This window comes from Fukomys damarensis, unplaced genomic scaffold (assembly GCF_012274545.1).
Source record: "Fukomys damarensis isolate Sample0158 unplaced genomic scaffold, DMR_v1.0_HiC HiC_scaffold_28, whole genome shotgun sequence".
Taxonomy (NCBI): Eukaryota; Metazoa; Chordata; class Mammalia; order Rodentia; family Bathyergidae; genus Fukomys; species Fukomys damarensis.
Genome location: NW_022900940.1, coordinates 41440628 through 41458028, shown reverse-complemented (window position 1 = coordinate 41458028; position 17401 = coordinate 41440628). Strand labels below are relative to the sequence as shown.

General features: G+C 38.2%; 1 protein-coding gene across 9 annotated transcripts in view; it reads right to left on the bottom strand.

The window, feature by feature from the left end:
- The window catches only part of Nek4 (NIMA related kinase 4), a 46667-nt gene that overhangs the window by 22623 nt on the left and 6643 nt on the right, over positions 1-17401 (bottom strand). For 7 of the 9 annotated variants that reach the window (XR_004514660.1, XM_033757080.1, XM_010643092.3 and 4 more), the window contains 8 exons: positions 15510-15651; positions 9336-9743; positions 5843-6010; positions 5238-5387; positions 4704-4776; positions 3630-3736; positions 2546-2634; positions 464-669 (listed from right to left, as the gene is read on the bottom strand). Coding sequence is in view for 8 of the 9 variants with exons in the window: in XM_033757080.1 (XP_033612971.1) it covers positions 464-669; positions 2546-2634; positions 3630-3736; positions 4704-4776; positions 5238-5387; positions 5843-6010; positions 9336-9743; positions 15510-15651 (1343 nt within the window). In the remaining variant the exon portion in view is untranslated. The remainder of the gene's footprint in view (positions 1-463; positions 670-2545; positions 2635-3629; positions 3737-4703; positions 4777-5237; positions 5388-5842; positions 6011-9335; positions 9744-15509; positions 15652-17401) is intronic. The other 2 variants (XM_010643089.2, XM_010643094.2) reach the window with 2 other exon arrangements.

The window sequence follows — 17401 nt, the reverse complement described above, 5'->3', positions numbered from 1 at the left end:
TGGAATCTTTTTCTTTTTTGTGGAAATCAAACTAGGGCCTTGCATGTGCTAGACAAGTACTCTATCACTGAGCTTTATCCCCAGTCTAGTATTTATTTTTAATTTTTCATCAACCTCATTTCCATTTTGTTTAAGTTCCAGTCTAGTATTTTATTTTTTTTATTATTTTTATTTTTTGTAGTACTGGGGCTCAAACTCAGGATGCAAGGCAGGTGTGGTGCCACCAAGCTAAATCCCCAGCCCCAGTCTAGTATTTTAAAAATTTATGTGAAGCTTCATGTCTCACTATCAGCTCCTAAACTTAAACTATCTCCTAAAAAAAAAGTCTAACCTTATTTACATTTATCTTTAAAAATTAATTTTCATGAAATATTTCAGAACCTATCTATTATGTAAAATAATACATATCTTTTTCTATTGGCTCGTTCGTTTCTAGTTTTCTGTAAAAGACTAAACCAATCACCTGCAGGCAGCTCTTTAAAACGCAGTTCCTCTGACTCTTCTGCAACTTTTCCATGAAGTACCAGTGTGTCCCGATACTTCCGGTGAAGTCTGAATTCTGCCCCTGGAGTTGGTACTGGGAGATCATCGCAGCTCTCTTTTGAGTCCAGTTTAAGGGTTTGTGTCATCAATTGCATCAAGTCACTCATTTCATTTGTATGACTTTTCCTAAAAAAAAAAAAATTCCTCCTGTTACTTAGTTGGCTTCACAAAAATTCTTCATTTAAAGTGAGATGCGGGGTTGGGGATGTAGCTCACTGGCAGAGTGCTTGCATATACAAAGCCCTGGGTTTGATCTCCAGTACACACACACACATACACACACAAAGATGCAAAATGACCTTTAGGGAATGCTATTTCCAAATGTCCATGTAAGCTGACTAATACACAAATAACAACTATAAACATTACGCAAAATGCAAAAAATAGAAAATCAACTATGTGACGGTAAAGGAGAATGAAAAAATCTGGAGGCAGATTCTGGAATATCACCCTTTTTAGCTTAAGGGCAGGCCAAAGGTAACTCTCAAAGCACAAAAAAAAAAAAAAACCTACAGTCTGTCTGGCCTGCAGAACCAAAGACAGAGTTCAGGACAACTATTGCCAATAGAAAGTGAGAAAGAAATCTTAGAAAGAAGAGAGTCTTAGAAAAGCAGCCTCAGATTCTTTGTACAAACCCTGCCCAATCATCCCAAGTAACTTCACTACATCCAAATACAAAGCTCATGGGTGTGGTGGAGCACACCTGTAACCCAACACTCGGGAGGCTGAGGCAGGAGAATCGCTGGGAGTTCAAGACCAGCCTGGGCTACATAATGAGTTCCAGGTCAGTCTCAACTACATAGTGAGACCCTGGCTCAAAAAACAAAACAAAAAAGAAAGCTCAAAAATATTTAAAGAAACACAGAAATACCAGCCTACAATGAGATAAAATTCACAGGGTGTGGCATCCAGTCAAGAATTACCAGAGGTACAAAGAAGCAGGAAAACATCATCAATTTGTAAAGAGAAAAACTCAATTAATAGAAATAGAACCAAAGGTAAAACAAGTGATAAAATTAGTAGATGAGGACATTAAAATGGTTACTATAAATGTATCTCATATGGTCATGATAGAGAAAAACATGAACTGGATAATGAAAGGCATGAAAGATGTAAAGACCGAAATCCCTCCTAAAAATGAAAAATATAATTATATCAACTACATGAAATAGGATAAACAGAATAGACACTGCAGAAGAAAAGATGAGTGAACTCAAAAATACATAACAGGGCCGGGGATTTAGCTCAGTGGTTCCGCCACCTGCCTCACAAGCACAAGGTCCTAAGTTTGATCCCCGGTACCAAATTAATGATGATGATGATAATAATAATAATACATCTATGACAGAATCTATGAAAAATGAAACAAAGAAAAAAGTAAAAAGAATGAACAGAAATCACACATGTGCATGCCTATAATCTCAGCACTCTGGGAGAATGAGGCAAGAAAAAATTACTGCAAGTTTGAGCTTCTCCTGGACAACTTTGTGAGATGCTGTCTCAAAATAAAAAATAAAAAAGGACTGGGGATATAGCTTAGCAACTCAGTGAGATGCTGTCTCAAAATAAAAACAAAAAGGACTGGGGATATAGCTCAAGGCAAAGATTCAACCCCAAGTACCCCAAAAAGGGAACGAACAGAGCATCAGTGAGATCTGGACAACTTTAAGCAGTCTAATACACATTTAACTAGAATCCCCAAGAGTGCAAGAGGAAGTCCAATAAAAAATGAAAAAATAATGGCCAACCAATTTCCCATAACAGATGTATTTATTATATATCACAAACACATACTAACAAAACTAGTCAAACTTTTCCAAATCTAATGAAAACTATAAAACCAGCTATGTCATTGAAGAGAGATTTTTAGCTGTAGAATGTACCACAAAACACAGTATTAACAATGTGAGTACTACAGGTCAAAATACTGCTATAAATGTTCATTTAGGATCAATTCACACAGAAATAGTTTCTGAAGGGAGCCAGAAAAATAAGAACTTACCCATCCCTGGAATCCCCATCTGATTTATCAGTTGAACTTGTAGAAGAACTTAGCTCATCCTCAGACAGACAATTAATCAGTCTCCTTTCCTAGTAATGTTTAAAAAACCAAAATTCCACATGACAACTCAACCAGAATGTAATATGGTCTTGCTAGTCTTAGATGCAATGACTAGACACAATGTACACCTGCAATTTAACAGAAGAAACTAATAGATATAAAAATGAAAGTTACTCTATCCAGTGATGTTCTAGTTCTCTTATGAAGTTCACAAGTGAAGCCTAAGAAATACTAACGTAAGGTTTTACAAGGCCCTGGAGAATCTCAGCTGTGAAGAAATTTCCAGAACAAAGTGCATGATTAGTTCTAGTGTTTCAAGTCACAAGAAGATGGCTGGTTCCATAAGGAATACTGGCATTTTAAACTAGAACGATGCTGCCCAGAGGCAATTTCACCTTGTTCATTTATAAAACTCTTAACGGTGCTTTACAGGGTTACTTGCTATAATTGACCCAAACCTCACAACTTTGGGAAATGGAAATGGCAGCCTAAATTCATAAAATACATAAATGATAAGTTAAAGAAAGACTTTCATTACTTTCAAAGGGCAGAAATATTAATCCCCAGGGCATTCATTACACAGAGAGAGCTAAACAAGGTTTAGAAACACTGCAATTACCAGGTAACCACTAGATGGTGTGTCTGCCTCATCCACAGACAAGTAGGTAAACTGACACAAACAGGAAACTGAGGGATGATAATTAGCAAAAGAGGTTAAAATCTGGCCACACAGACGCATACATATACTAGTAACACAGCAGAATAAACAAAGAGCTGCATAGTGAAAGCTCTTAGGAAATCTTGTTTTAAAGATTACCTGAGAAAGATTCTTAACTAGACTGCCAATTACTTAAAAGAATCTCTGAAAAATGTATGCCCTTAATGGGTCAAACATTATCCTTTCAATTATTATTTATCAACAGGGCAGATGTGTAGCTTAGCCAGCCCCTGCTGACTTGTACAAGGGCTACTGTATTAGGCTGAAGGATGTAGACACGTCCACCTTTCCCTTCGGGCAATGTACCTGAGTTATGCTGTAGTCGGAAGAGAACCGTCGGGCAGGGAGGGGCTGGCCTTCCTCCTGCAGTTTCCCGGGCTCCACTGCACTCAGAGCTCTCCTCACTGAAGGGCCTAAAAAAGGACACACCCCAGTAGTCACCTGTGGTGGACTGGACTTAAATGAAGAGGGCTTTGCATAAGTACAGAAGATACCCCAGGCAAAGGCCAGCCGGCCAGCAGTTACTCAAACAGCATCTTCACCACAATGTCTTCTGGTGTCTGACACCTCAGTTCAAATCTTAGCTCTGGGTCTACCACCTCTGCGGCCTTCGGTAAACTATCTAACCCTCAGAACCTCAGTTTTCTTCCTCGGCAGAAAGGGAATACATTGCTTACCTCTGGCAGTTACTCTAAACATGAGATAATGCCCTGAAGATGTTTACTGCAACATGTTTAGATGTTTATTTAAACATAACATTAGAATCTATAATAGGTTAACTATGTAAATAAAATGTAAATGTAATAAATGCAAATAAAGCTATGTAAATACTATGTAAAGGTAACAGAAATGAGCACAGCCCTCAGCCCAGGGCGACACCATTCCCCTGGCTTCCCCTCTGTTCCTGAGAATACTTCTCAGACCAGCAAACTGGACATGCAAACAAGCTAAACATTCACTTGATTTCCAGCCTGAAATCTCCCAAGAGTTATTGCCACTCAAAGGTGGCACTTTTTTTGATGCCATCTTTCTCTGATGATGCATTTTTCAGCTTCAACAAACCATGCTGATTTTTTTTTTTAAAAAAGACTTGTCTAAGAAATTGACTGATATGAGACAGGGTTTCGCTACGTACTTCGGGCTGGCCTTGAACTCACCAGGTAACCCAGGCTGACCTCAAACTCCTGCCTCAGCCTCCCAGGGCTGTGACTATATAGATGTGCACCACGCTCAACCATCTAAGAAATTTAAAAATTCTTCCAAATCTATTTCCCAAATGGATTACTTGCAAGTCAAAATGGATTACTTCACAATCAAAACCAGTGCTTAAGTTCATGAGCCGAACCACTGAGGGTCAATTAGATGAAGAAACAAGGTCACCTTCGAGTGAGGGGGACATCTCCTCCCACGACTGCTTTAGTCGCCTTCTCTCTCTGGCTGATAACGGTCGATCCTTTTAAAGAAAGTCACACGGTCATTCCCATTCCTACTCACTATTTCTGTAACACAGTGCACGATGCATCATCTAATGCTAAGAAAGAGGCCGTGCACATCCATCTAAAGGAGCGCCCACTAGAAACCCACCCACACCCAGGTTAGAGCTGCTCATGAAGAATGATCGCAGCCCTTGTTTTGGGGAGGTCCTCATTTCTGGAAGGGCAAAGGGGAACTTTCCATTTCTTATATTCAGAATCTACTTTGTTTCCTCAGTTAACTGCAAATGACTATCAGTGCAAACACAGAATCTGTCCATGCCAGTCTAAGCATCTGCTGAGAATCACCAAGCTGGCTCTCCCAGTGTCTGGCAGAAAGCAGGGCTATTAGGTGTTAGTTCAAATGCCACAACACACACAGGGTTGTACAACCAACAAGCTTTGTAAGAGCTGTAAAAACCCAGCATGTACTCTCGCAAACCTTTGATGATGGTATCCCACCGCTCCTTGCACTGCTCACAGACCCGGTGACCGCGCTACTCTGGCATTCAGCATTCTGTGGTGCTGATCTGGAATCCACGTTTCCAGCGGTGGGAAGAGAGGGCAAAAGTTGAGGAGAGGCCTGTGGGAACTTAATTTTAAGGAAGGCAGGGAGATCAGTTTCATACACAGCCATCTTCAGAGTTCCTCCAGTACCGTGACCTGTATGTACCTGAGAGCAATTTGTCCCTAAAACTTCAAAACGTTGTGCGTGTGCCTCTGTGTTTTTAAGAGACTCTAACAAAAGTGAATGATCAAATAAGAAGTTTATAGAGAGGGCATCTGTGGAATGTTACAACATAAAGGGGGTCAAAGATTTACCTTCAAGAGCCTGTTCCTTTACCTCTCAAAGGGAACTATCTTTCCTGGGGAAGGTAAAAATCCTCTCTGTATTTCTCTCTCACTGATATTTGAAAATTAAAATTAAGCCTCTTGCCCTTGCCATTCTTCTCTATATGTTCCTTGCATTTCTGCTGTGCCTTTTTGGCAGTTATTAACTATTCCACATGAAAAACGAGCTTCCCAAACAGCAGCACAATGACTTACTGCGAAGAGACACCTGCTGGCCTTACTCTTTCCCCCGCTGTGCTCGGTCTGTTCTCTTTTCTTCTGTCGTCGCTGTCGAGACAGGGAAGGTTCAGCTCCAGAGCTGTGTGGTTGTAAACCTGGCTGGACTCTGCCCTGTTTTTCTATACCTTCGCCAGCAACTTGCTCCTTAAATATAACAAAATGAAACAAATATACATAAATATACCACCACAGAATAATAGTCTTTTGAACTTCAAATGGCCAAATAAATACCCACTTTTAAAACTGCAAGATGAAAATGGGAAGCATTTCTCAAAGCAGTACTTTCTCAAAATGAATGTTCATTTGCAGTGCTAATAGACAAACTGTTCTGGATTTTTTACTCTTGCCCCAAATAAAAATAATTCTTTCAATCAAATTACTCAAATTGTGAAACTACTGGGGCTGGGCATTTAGCCCAGTGGTAGAGTGTTTGCTTAGCAAGCATGAAGCTCTGGGTTCAATGCTCAGCACAAAAAATTTAAAAAGCAAAACAACAATAGCAGAAGAAACACCCACTTGATTCCATTAAAAAAAAAAAACTCAACACTTTTAATAGGCTTTCTATTCTGAAAATGAACCAATATTTTACATGACATCATTAAAAAAATTTAATATACTGGACTGGGGATTTAGCTCAGTGGCATGGTGAGCACAAAGTCCTGAGTTTGATCCCCAGTACAGCAAAACAACAACAACAAAAATATACTGCCCAAGTAAACAGATATCTGGACACATCTTAAAATGTACAATAAAAAGAGCACTGAGATTAGAGTCTGATATATGTCAGAAGCCTATCTTCTGAGATCATTTCCTCATCTGAAAATGGGCCTAAAGCCTGGCACATATTGTACGACCGTGCCTTGGTATCCATGGGGAAAGAGTCCAGGACTCCCCTCCCCACAGATACCAAAATCCCTATACAAAATGGCATTTAATTACACATTCTCCTACACACTTTAAATCATCTCTGGATTGTTTATATTGTCTAAAACAATGTAAATGCCAAGCAAACTGAAACACTGTATTGTTTACGGAGTGATGACAAGAGAAGGAGTGCACATGTTGAGCGCAGATGAAATTTTTTCCTTCTCCAAACACTGTTACTCCCTGAGACAGAGCTAAATGCAGTGATGTCTGAGGTTAGCTGACAAGGGGCATTCACAGTAATGAAGACTGTGGTAATTATCTGATGCTCACAAAATATGACCTACTGGTGGCAGCACTAATAACAAAATAAATTATCTTTTAAGTTATAAAGATGACTAGGACAGCTAGTTTTAGAAACCAATGCATACCAAGCATTAACATGAAATAGTTCTTCTGTTAATTAAAAAAATTTTTTTTACCTATCAAGATTATTCAAGTTTTCAAGATGAAAACTGGTCAATGAATATCATTCAATCAATATTTTTTTTATTTGTTTGTCTATCTGTTTATTTGTCTATTTAGTGGTACTGGAAATGGAACCTAAGGCATTCGCACTAAGCTATACCCCAGCCCTTTTTTAAAATTCTAATTTGAGATAAGATCTTGCTAAGGCCCTAAATTGCCCATGTTGAGCTTGAATTTATTATGATCCTCCGGCCTCAGCCTCCCAGAGTGCTGGAATTATAGGCATGTACCACAATATCCAGCTACAATTATACATTTTTATAAAAAGCATATTATTTGGTACAATTCAGACAGCAGCCATCATTAAGACTTTTTTTTTTTTTTTTTTTTTTTTTTTTTTTTTTTTTTTTTTTTTTTTTTTTTTTTTGAGACAGGGTTTCACTATGTAGTTGAGACTGACCTGGAACTCACTTTGTAGTCCAGGCTGGTCTCGAACTCACAGCGATCCTCCTGCCTCAGCCTCCCGAGTGCTGGGATTACAGGCATGCGCCACCACACCCAGCTATTAAGACATTTTTAAGATCTCTAGAAAGCATAAAATTATAAGTTGAAATAATCTACAAATTTATTCTTTCAAGAGGATACCTACTATTGGACATAAAGTACAGTAAATGATTAATTTTACAACACTTCTACTCTAACTGAACAAGGAGACCAATATAATAAATTACAAATGACTCAACTCTGAAGAGAGAAATAAATGTTTCTCTACTCTATCAAACAAACCTACTATAAAAGCTTACTGTAAGACAGATTCAGTCAGGGACAGGACAAACATGCCTACTCTCACCACACAACATGGACAGTAACAAGTGTTGGCAAGGATGTGGAGAAACTGGAGCCCTCTTATATTGCTAGCAGGAATTAAACTTATGCAGCTTCTTAGGGAAAAGTTTGGGTTTGTTTTTGTTTTGTTTTTTTGAGACAGAGCACTGCTTTGCAGTTCAGGCTGGTCTCAAATTTACTATGTAGCCCAGGCTAGCCTTGAACTCACAGTGATCCTCCTGCCTCAGCATCATGAGAGCTGGGATTATAACTGTGCACCACCACACCCAGCAGGGAAAACAGTTTTGCAGTTCCTCAAAAAATTAAACATAACTGGGCACAGTGGTGCATGTATAACTCTAGCATTCTAGGAGGCTGAGACAGGAGGATCACAAAGTTCAAGTCCAGCCTAAGCAATTTAGCAAGACCATGCCTCAGCTTAAAAAATACAAAAGGGATGAGAATATAGCCCAGTGCAAAGGTCCTGGCTTCATTCTCCAGTATCACAATGTTTTTTAAAAAGTTAAACATAAGCCAGGCGCAATGCTATATGCTTGTAATACCAGCTATTCAGGAGACTGAGGCAGGAGGACTGCAAATGCATGGCCAGCCTAGGCAACTTAGCAAGACTGTCTCAAAATAAAAAAATAAGAAGGGCCGCAGAGATAGATAGCTCAGTGTAGAGCACCCCTAGATATAATCTCTAGTACCACAAAAAAAAAAGAAAAAGAAAGTTAAATAGTCACCATATGACTGAACAATTCCATTCATAAGTATATATCCAACAGAATGAAAGCACACATCCATACAGAAACATGTAACAAATGTTCACAGCAGCATGGTCAGCAATAGCCAAAAAGCAGAAAAAAACCTAAATGTTCACCAAATGATAAATGGTCATCACTGATAAACAGGTACATAAAATATTGCAGATGCATACAGGGGTTTTGTTTGCAAGGAAACAGAAAAGCATACTGGTACAGGCTACACCACAGATAAACCTTGGAAACATTCCGCTAAGTAAAAGAAGCCAGACACAAGTAGCCATCAGCTGTATGATTTTATATATGAAATACTCAGAATAAGCAAATACACAGGAACAAGTGTCAGGTTTAAGGACAAGAAGAGGGGAGAGTAACTACTATTGAGTTCACCTTTTTGTTTTTTCTGGAAGATGAAAATATTCTTCTAAGTTTACACTGGTACAGAGTAACTAACTGGTTTTCCTAACACAACAACTGGAGTGTGTCCACCTTTTCAATCACAATCCCAGTCCTGTCTCTGGAACCCAGCCCCACTGCTTATCACTCACCTGGTCCTCTGGGTCTCGATCTTTGCTTAGAGGCTGTAACGGCTTCGCTGCTTCCTTCCCTTCCCCATTATCATCATCAGAGGTCTCTGTGGGAATCACATTTCCAGGCTGTGCACTGGACTTAGTGTCAACCTGAACGCTCTCCTCTCTCACTTGGTAAACGTTGCCTTTGTCTTCTAGCTCATTAGAGGCACCTAAGTGTCCTGGATGAGACTTCTGCACAAAGTCACTGTTCACCAAATCCCTCCTTTCTGCAGGTAAGATATCAATATTTACCCTACTGATTGTAGCTAGCGACTCTGCAGAATTGTTCATGTCTGGTTTGCTAGTGTGGTCTTTTGGAACATCAGGTAACTTCAAGGGGCCAATGACGACTGATTTCTCCTGGGACAAACATTTATCTTCACTCTGAGTGAAAAGATGTTTTCAAGTTATTACACCATTTCTCACACCATATACAAAAATTAACTCAAAATTGAACATCTCTCAAGAAGTTAAACACAGAATTATATGTTACCATAAAATGATCATATTACCAGCAATTCCGTTCCTAGGTACATTCTTAGAAATGAAGGCAGGGATTTGAGTAGGGATGTGTGTACCCATGATTCTCCAAAGGGAAAAACCACCCAAATGTCCATCAGCAGGTGAATGGATAACAAAATGTAGTACATACATACAATGGAGTATTAGCCATAAAAAGGGAGGAAATTCTAACACATGCTACAACATGGATGGAACCTGCAAACATGCTAAATGAAAAAAGCCAACCAGAAAAGGAGAATATGATTATACGATTCGATTTAAAATATGGAAATTCACAGAGACTAAAAGTAGAGAACTTGTGAGGGCCTGAAAGAAGTAAGGAGTTATTAATGTTAATGAAAACAATCTCTGAAACGATGAAAAGGTTTGAAAGACAGTGGTGATGGTTATACAACATTGTGAATGTAATTATTAAGGACGTTGAATGAATAACATTCTGCTGTAGCAAAAAGAAAAAAAATAGTACAACTGTGACCAAATGGGATTTATTCCTAGAACAATTGTTCATATCAAAATAATCAATTTAATACATCACAAGAACAAAACAAATGGAAAAAAAAATCACATGATCACCTCGATGTGGAAAATACATTTGACAAAATTATACATTGTTTCTTTTTTTTCTTTTCTTTTCTTTTCTTTTTTTTTTTGAGGCAGGGTCTCACTATGTCATCCAGGCTGGCCTTGAACTCAGCAAGTCTCTGTCTCAGCCTCCCAAGTGCTGAGATTACAGGCATACAACACCATATCTGGCTATTTCATAATTTCAAAAATTCAACAAGTCAGGAATAAAAGGAAACTATCTTAATATAATAAAAACCATATATATCAAATCTATACCAAGCACTTTTTTTTTTTAAAAAGAGTTTTATTAGCTACCACATTATTATAATACTCTTTAAACGTACAATAAAGTAGCCTTTAAATTTGAGGTGGTCTTAAAGATAACAAATGAACAGAATTCCAAATTTCTGAAATCGGTGAACTGCTGCAGTTATAGGTATGCATTTAAGAAAACTGTACAGCTCTTACAAGACAAGCAATGTAACTTTATTTTGTATATATTTAATTTAATTTAATTTTAAAAGAAAATACAGCATAATAAAAACATACATTTCTCAATGAAGTTTATTGGTTACATATAAATTTTAAGAGAAGGGGCTGGGGATTTAGCTCAGGTCCCGAGTTCAATCCCCAGTGCCAAAAAAAAAAGAGAAGAAGAAAAAAAAGGAAAATGGTTGATGTTAAGTGCAGACGGACTACTCAGACCAAAAATGGGGGGGGGGCAGTAAAAAAATCATAAAACTTCTAGTTTTCTATGACTGATACCCATATGGTTGGAGCACTATCACTGTGGAATGATTTTTGTTATGTTTGTGTTTGCCAAACATTCTTCTTAATGATAAAAGCTGAAAGTTTTTCCTCTGAGATCAGGAACAAGGAAAGATGCCTACTCTCACCACTTCTACTCAACATAATACCAGAAGCTGTAGCCAGAGAAATTATGCAAGAAAAGAGAGATAACAAGCATTGGAATTATAAAGGAAGAAGTAAATTCATCTCCATTCACAGATGATACAATTTTATGTGTAGGTGAACCTGAAAGATTCCTCAAAAAAAACGGTGAAAACTATGAAGTGAATTTAGTAAAGTAGCAGGATACAAAATCAACACACAAAAATTAGTTGCCATTCTGCACACTAACAATGAACAATCTGAAACAGAAATTATAAGAAAGATTCCATTTATAATTGCATCAAAAAGAATAAGATACTTAGAAATAACTAAGAAGGCAAAAGATCTGTACAATGAAAACTACAAAACATTGCTGAAAAAAATTAAAGTTGGTTACAATGGTGAATCTCTGTAACCCTAGCACTCTGGGAGGCGTAGGCAGGAAGACTGCAAATTCAAGTTCAGCCTGGGCAAATTAGCAACTTAACAAGACCCTGATTCAAAAATAAAAAGGGGTTGGAATGCAGCTCAGTGAAAAGGCCCTGGGTTCAGTCCCCATTACCACAAAAAGAAGTGCAGGCAGGTGCCAGGCGAGGTATCTCATGCTTATAATCCCAGCACTTGAAAGGCTGAGGCAGGAGGATCTCCAGAAATTTGAGGCCAACCTGGGCTACACAGTGAGTTCAAGGCCAGACAGAACTACAGAGCAAGACCCTGTCTGGAAAAAAAAAAAAAAAAAAAGAAAGGAAGGAAGGAAAGAAGGAAGTAATTAAACAAGACATAAGTAAGTGGAATTACATCACATGTTCATAGATTACACAACTAATATCATTAAGATATGAATAATAGTCAAAACAATCTATAGATTCAATATCCCTTTAAACTCCTAAGAGCTTTTTCTGCTGAAACAGAAAAAACTCCATCCTAGAATGTATGAGGAATCACAAGGAAATTCTGAACAGTCAAAACAATCTTGAAAAAGAAGAAAGCTAGAGTATTCACATTTCTCAATTTTAAAACTTATTACAAATGTACAATAATTAAAACAGTTGGTACTGAAATTAGTCAGATATAGAGAAATGAAAATAGAGAATAAGCACAGAAATACTCACACACAGTCAAATAACCAATGACAAAGGTAATACAACCATTTGTGTTAATCCATCTTCTGTTGCTATAACTGCACAAAACAGACTGGAAAATTTATAAAGAATAAAGGGCTATTCAGATCACTGTTTTGGTCTCTGTTGGGTCCAGGTGTAGAGCAGAGGGACTACATTTTGTGAGGACCCTGTTATTGGTGGGAACTCCACAGAGAACCAGGGTAATAGAGAGAATCACATCGCAAAAGGAACACATCCAAAAGAGCCAAATTGGCTTTTTTAACAAACTTATTCTCAAAATAAGCCATCAACCCAATAATCTATGAATGGACTAATCCATTCACAAGGGCAGAACACTCCTGACCTAATTACCTTTAGGCCCTCCCTAGTCCCATCTTGTAATACCTCACAACGGGGATTAAATTTTAACATGAGTTTTGGTGGGGACATTCCAACCATAACACCATTCAGCGAAGAGAGAAGAGTCTTTTCAACAAATAGTGCTGAGAAAACTGGATATCCACATACAAAAAAGTGAAGTTGGTGCCTTTCTAAACAACATATGCAAATATTAGCTCAAACTGAATGAAAGGCCTGAATATAAAAGCCAAAAATTATAAAGCTCTCAGAAGAAAAAATAAGGCAGAAGCCACATAACATTGGATTTAATGATGATTTATTGACTACGACACCCAAGGCATATGGTAACAAAGAAAAAAACAGACGAATTAAGCTTTATAAAAATTAAGAAGTTTGTGTACTATTAGATACTATCAACAGAATAAAAAGGCAATCCACAGAAAGGGATAAAACACTCTCAGTTATACATTCAATAAAGGACTGATGTCCAAAATATATACAGAACCCCTAAAACAACAACAAAACTGACAATCCACATAGAAGTGGGTAAAGGATTAAAATAGACAATTTTCCAAAGAAGATAGGCAAATTGCCTTAAAAATGCTCAGTATTAGAGCTGGGATTGCAAATCAGTGGGACATGTTTGTCTAGTGTGTGTGAGGCTCTGGGTTTGATCCCCAGGAGCACAAAAAAAGGAAGAAATGGAAGAGGAGGAGAAGGAGGAGGAAGAGGAAGAGGAGGAGGAGGAGGAGAAACAGGAGAAAAAGGCCAAGGAGAAGGAAAAGAAAAGGAAAAAACTCTGCTTCACTCTGCTTCCCATCTGCCATGAGGTGAGCAGCTCTTCCTTACCATGCCCCTGCACTGTGTATGCCATCCTGCCTTGTTGCCAGCGAACTACGGACTGAAACCCAGGCAAAGCAGAAGTCCACTCTGTAAGAAGAATGACCTTTCTCCTGTTGCCCCTCCCAGAGCCCTTGCTTAGTGGAAACCTGTGTGAAGAACACAGCTGTGATCCAGCTGCCTTGGGACAGCAGCCACTAGACTCCCAACTCCAGGAGAAAAATAGCAACCAAAGAAACAGCAGCTCTTCCTGCACACTGTCATATGAGTGCATCAGAGGCTTCCCTGTTAAACACACAGCCCTATGTACCTTAAAAGTTATCTGCTTATTTCATACCCTAGTCCTTTTCTTCTACTGCAGTCGCAAATAGGTCCTCGGCACCCAGGAATACTGGCTCACTCTCCAATATATATGTAACTCTGGTGTTGTTGTTGTTGTTGTTGTTGTTGTTGTTGTTATTATTTGGTTTTTTAAGACAGGGTCTCACTATTAGGTTGAACTGACCTGGAACTCACTATGTAGCCCAGGCTGGTCTTAAACTCACAGCGATCCTCCTACCTCAGCCTCCCGAGTGCTGGGATTACAGGTGTACGCCACCCACAAGGCTCAACTCTTGTATTACTGTCATTACCATTTATAACAAAAAATATTTCCTGTCACTGGGTGTGTTCACCCATCAGAAAGTGGGAGAAAAAGAAAAAATGCTCAACATCATTAATGATTATGGAAATGCACATTAACGTACAATGACATTAACATCTCCCACCCCTCAGGGTAGCACTTATCTAAAAAAAAAAAAAAAAAGAAAGAAAGAAAATAACAAGTGTTATGAGAATGTGAACAAACTGAACTGTTGCGTACTGCTGATGGGACTATAAAATGGGACAGCCGCTGTGCTGCTGTTGTCAAATGGTGTGGTGGTTTCTCAAAAGGTTAAACAGAATTACCATTTGACCCAGCAGTTCCACCCTTGGTATATATCCCAAAGAATTGAAAACAAGTACCCAAATACTGGTACACAAATGTTCATAGCAATAGCCAAGAGTGGAAAACAACACAAATGTCCATCAATGGATGAATGCACAAACCAACTGTGGAATATATGTACGACAGGATGCTAATTGGCCAAAAAAACAAAGGAAGTATGAGTACATACTACAGGATAAACCTTAAAAACCCAGGGAAAGAAGTCAACATAAAAGGTAGCATGTTATATGACTCCTTTCGTATGTATGACTCCATGTTCCGTTCATATCTAGGACAGGAAAACCCATAGAGACTGAAACATACCAGTAGTTGTCAGGGGTTGGGTGAAGGAAGAAATGGGAACTAACTGCTTAATAAGTAAAGGATTTCCTTTAGGCTGATGAAAATGTCTGGAATTAAGAGGTGATAGTTGCACACATTTCTGAATGTACTAAACACATGTAATTGTTTACTTTAAAAATTTTTGCCAGGCATGGTGGCACATGCCTGTAATCCCAGCACTCGGGAGCCTGAGGCAGGAGGATCACTGTGAGTTCAAGACCAGCCTAAACTACACAGTGAGTTCCAGGTCAGTCTCACCACATGGTGAGACCCTGTCTCAAAAAAACAGAAACAAAAACAAAAATTCATTTATGTTATGCAAATCTCATCTTTTAAAACTCTAAAGAAGTTATTACAACACTGATTTCATGAACAATTTGTAGACAAAGTGAACTTAAAGGTGTTACCTTCACCAATAATTTTTCTTCACCGGTATGTCATTCTCTCCTATAGAGTATAGGATTAATTGTACAATGAAATCTGTACCAACCATTTCCCCATTAAATAATTTGCCTTTTAAAATACAGTTTCTAAATCATTACCCTTTAAAAAGAAACATACCATTACGCGTGTCTGGGAGCCCTCCAAAGAGTGTGGTTGGGGGTGGACTGCTTCATGATTTGACTCTGTCTTTCTGGGAACCACTGCGGCAACAGGCTTGGATTTGGTGTCACCATTTTTAATGTTAGCTTTGGAGGTTTTTCTTTACAAAGAGGAAAAGAATTAAAGGTTATTATCAATACAGTGAAGAGAAGAAGTTTTAATGCATATATGAAAATGTGTGTGTATATATTACATTTCCCTATAAAACTACAACATTTATAGAGAACAGACTTAAAAATCTGGAAAGTATTTTGTGAAACACCTGACCAGTACTCTTCAAAACAATCAAGGCCATAAAGAAGAGTGAAAAACTATCACAGACCCAAAGAGACTACAGAGACATGAGGTAATACAGTAACTTGAACTGAATCCTACACAGAAAAAAGACATTACAGGAAAAACTACCAAAAGCCACATGAAGTCTGGAGTTTAGTCAACAGTAACACACCAGTGTTGGTTGGTTTCTTAGTTATGATAAATGTACCATGGTATATGGTAACATAAGACGGTAAAAATAGAAGTAGGTAAGGTGTATACAGATACTCTCTGCACTATCTTTGCAACTTTTCTGTAAATACAAAATTGTTCCAACATAAAAATGCTATGAGAAAGTGCCTCATATACAGAAGAACCAGTATGAGTTTCATCTTCAAGTTTCACGTTTGCAATAATGCTACAAGTAGTGTGCCAAATCTGACAGCAAAATTGTCTGTATACATTCTGTCACTTGCAGAATAAATGCACATGGGAGTAATATCAAACCCCAAGTGTTTTAGAGTGTTATTTGTAAAACTGGGCTTAAACCACTAGAGAATTTAAAGAGAGTGCAGAGACTAGAGACTAGGGCAGGCCTGGAGGGTAGGAATTTATAGATAACAAAAAGATGGTCATTCCCTGGGGCTTCTCTAGCATTATCTTCTCTTCTTGAATATTTAATTTACAACATGGAAGACAGAGCAGACAAAGAGATGGTGACAGTCTCAACTAGCCCTATGTCTTAGCTCCCAAACACCTGCTTTGTGACTGTAGAACCTGAAAGTCAACGACAGGAAAGTTTGTCTTGAAAAATTACGTGAAATGAAAGTGAAACGTACGAATGCTCTCAGAAATTTGAACGTTATTTTTAAAAAATGTAATGGTGGTTCACTAACCATCTCTAATTTCTCATTTTAGCAATTAAACAAATTTCAGTATGGATCTGAAAAGTGCCAGAAAATGCCACACCCAAATATGCGGCTCTGGCATAAAGATTACAAAACAGCAGGTACAAGAAGTGGGCTCTAACCCTCCTTTGTTTTCCAGAAACCAGGAGATAAAACCCCGTGTGGAAGATGTTCTCCCTGTACCAGAAGGAAAGTAACATTCTTGTCATCAAGAATGGAAAGTTGAGACTGAGAGAATTCTGTGCGAATAGACCGAGTTAAAAAATCATCTGCTCTTTCCTGAGCCTCTTCCACATACTTCAGTTACTTTTCACACTTGCTTTTCTTGTCCAATCTAGTATAAAAGCTACAGGTTTCACCACCTCTTTGGGCCTTCATGTCCTTTGGAGGGCTCTTGGGTCACAGGAAACTTTTATTAGACAAAACTATATGGTTTTCTCCTTTTAATTTGTCTTACGTCAGTCTAATTTTCAAATCCTGGTTTTAAAAAGAACCCGAAAAGAGTAGAATTGTCCCTCCTTTATATATTCTTTATATTTTCTTTATATAGTCACAGTTTACTTCATGTTGAAAAAAAAACTCAGGGCCGGGGATTTAGCTCGGCATTTCAGTGACCTGCCTCACAAGTGCAAGGACCTGAGTTCAATTCCCGGTACCACAAAAAAAAAAAAAAAAAAAAAAAAAAAA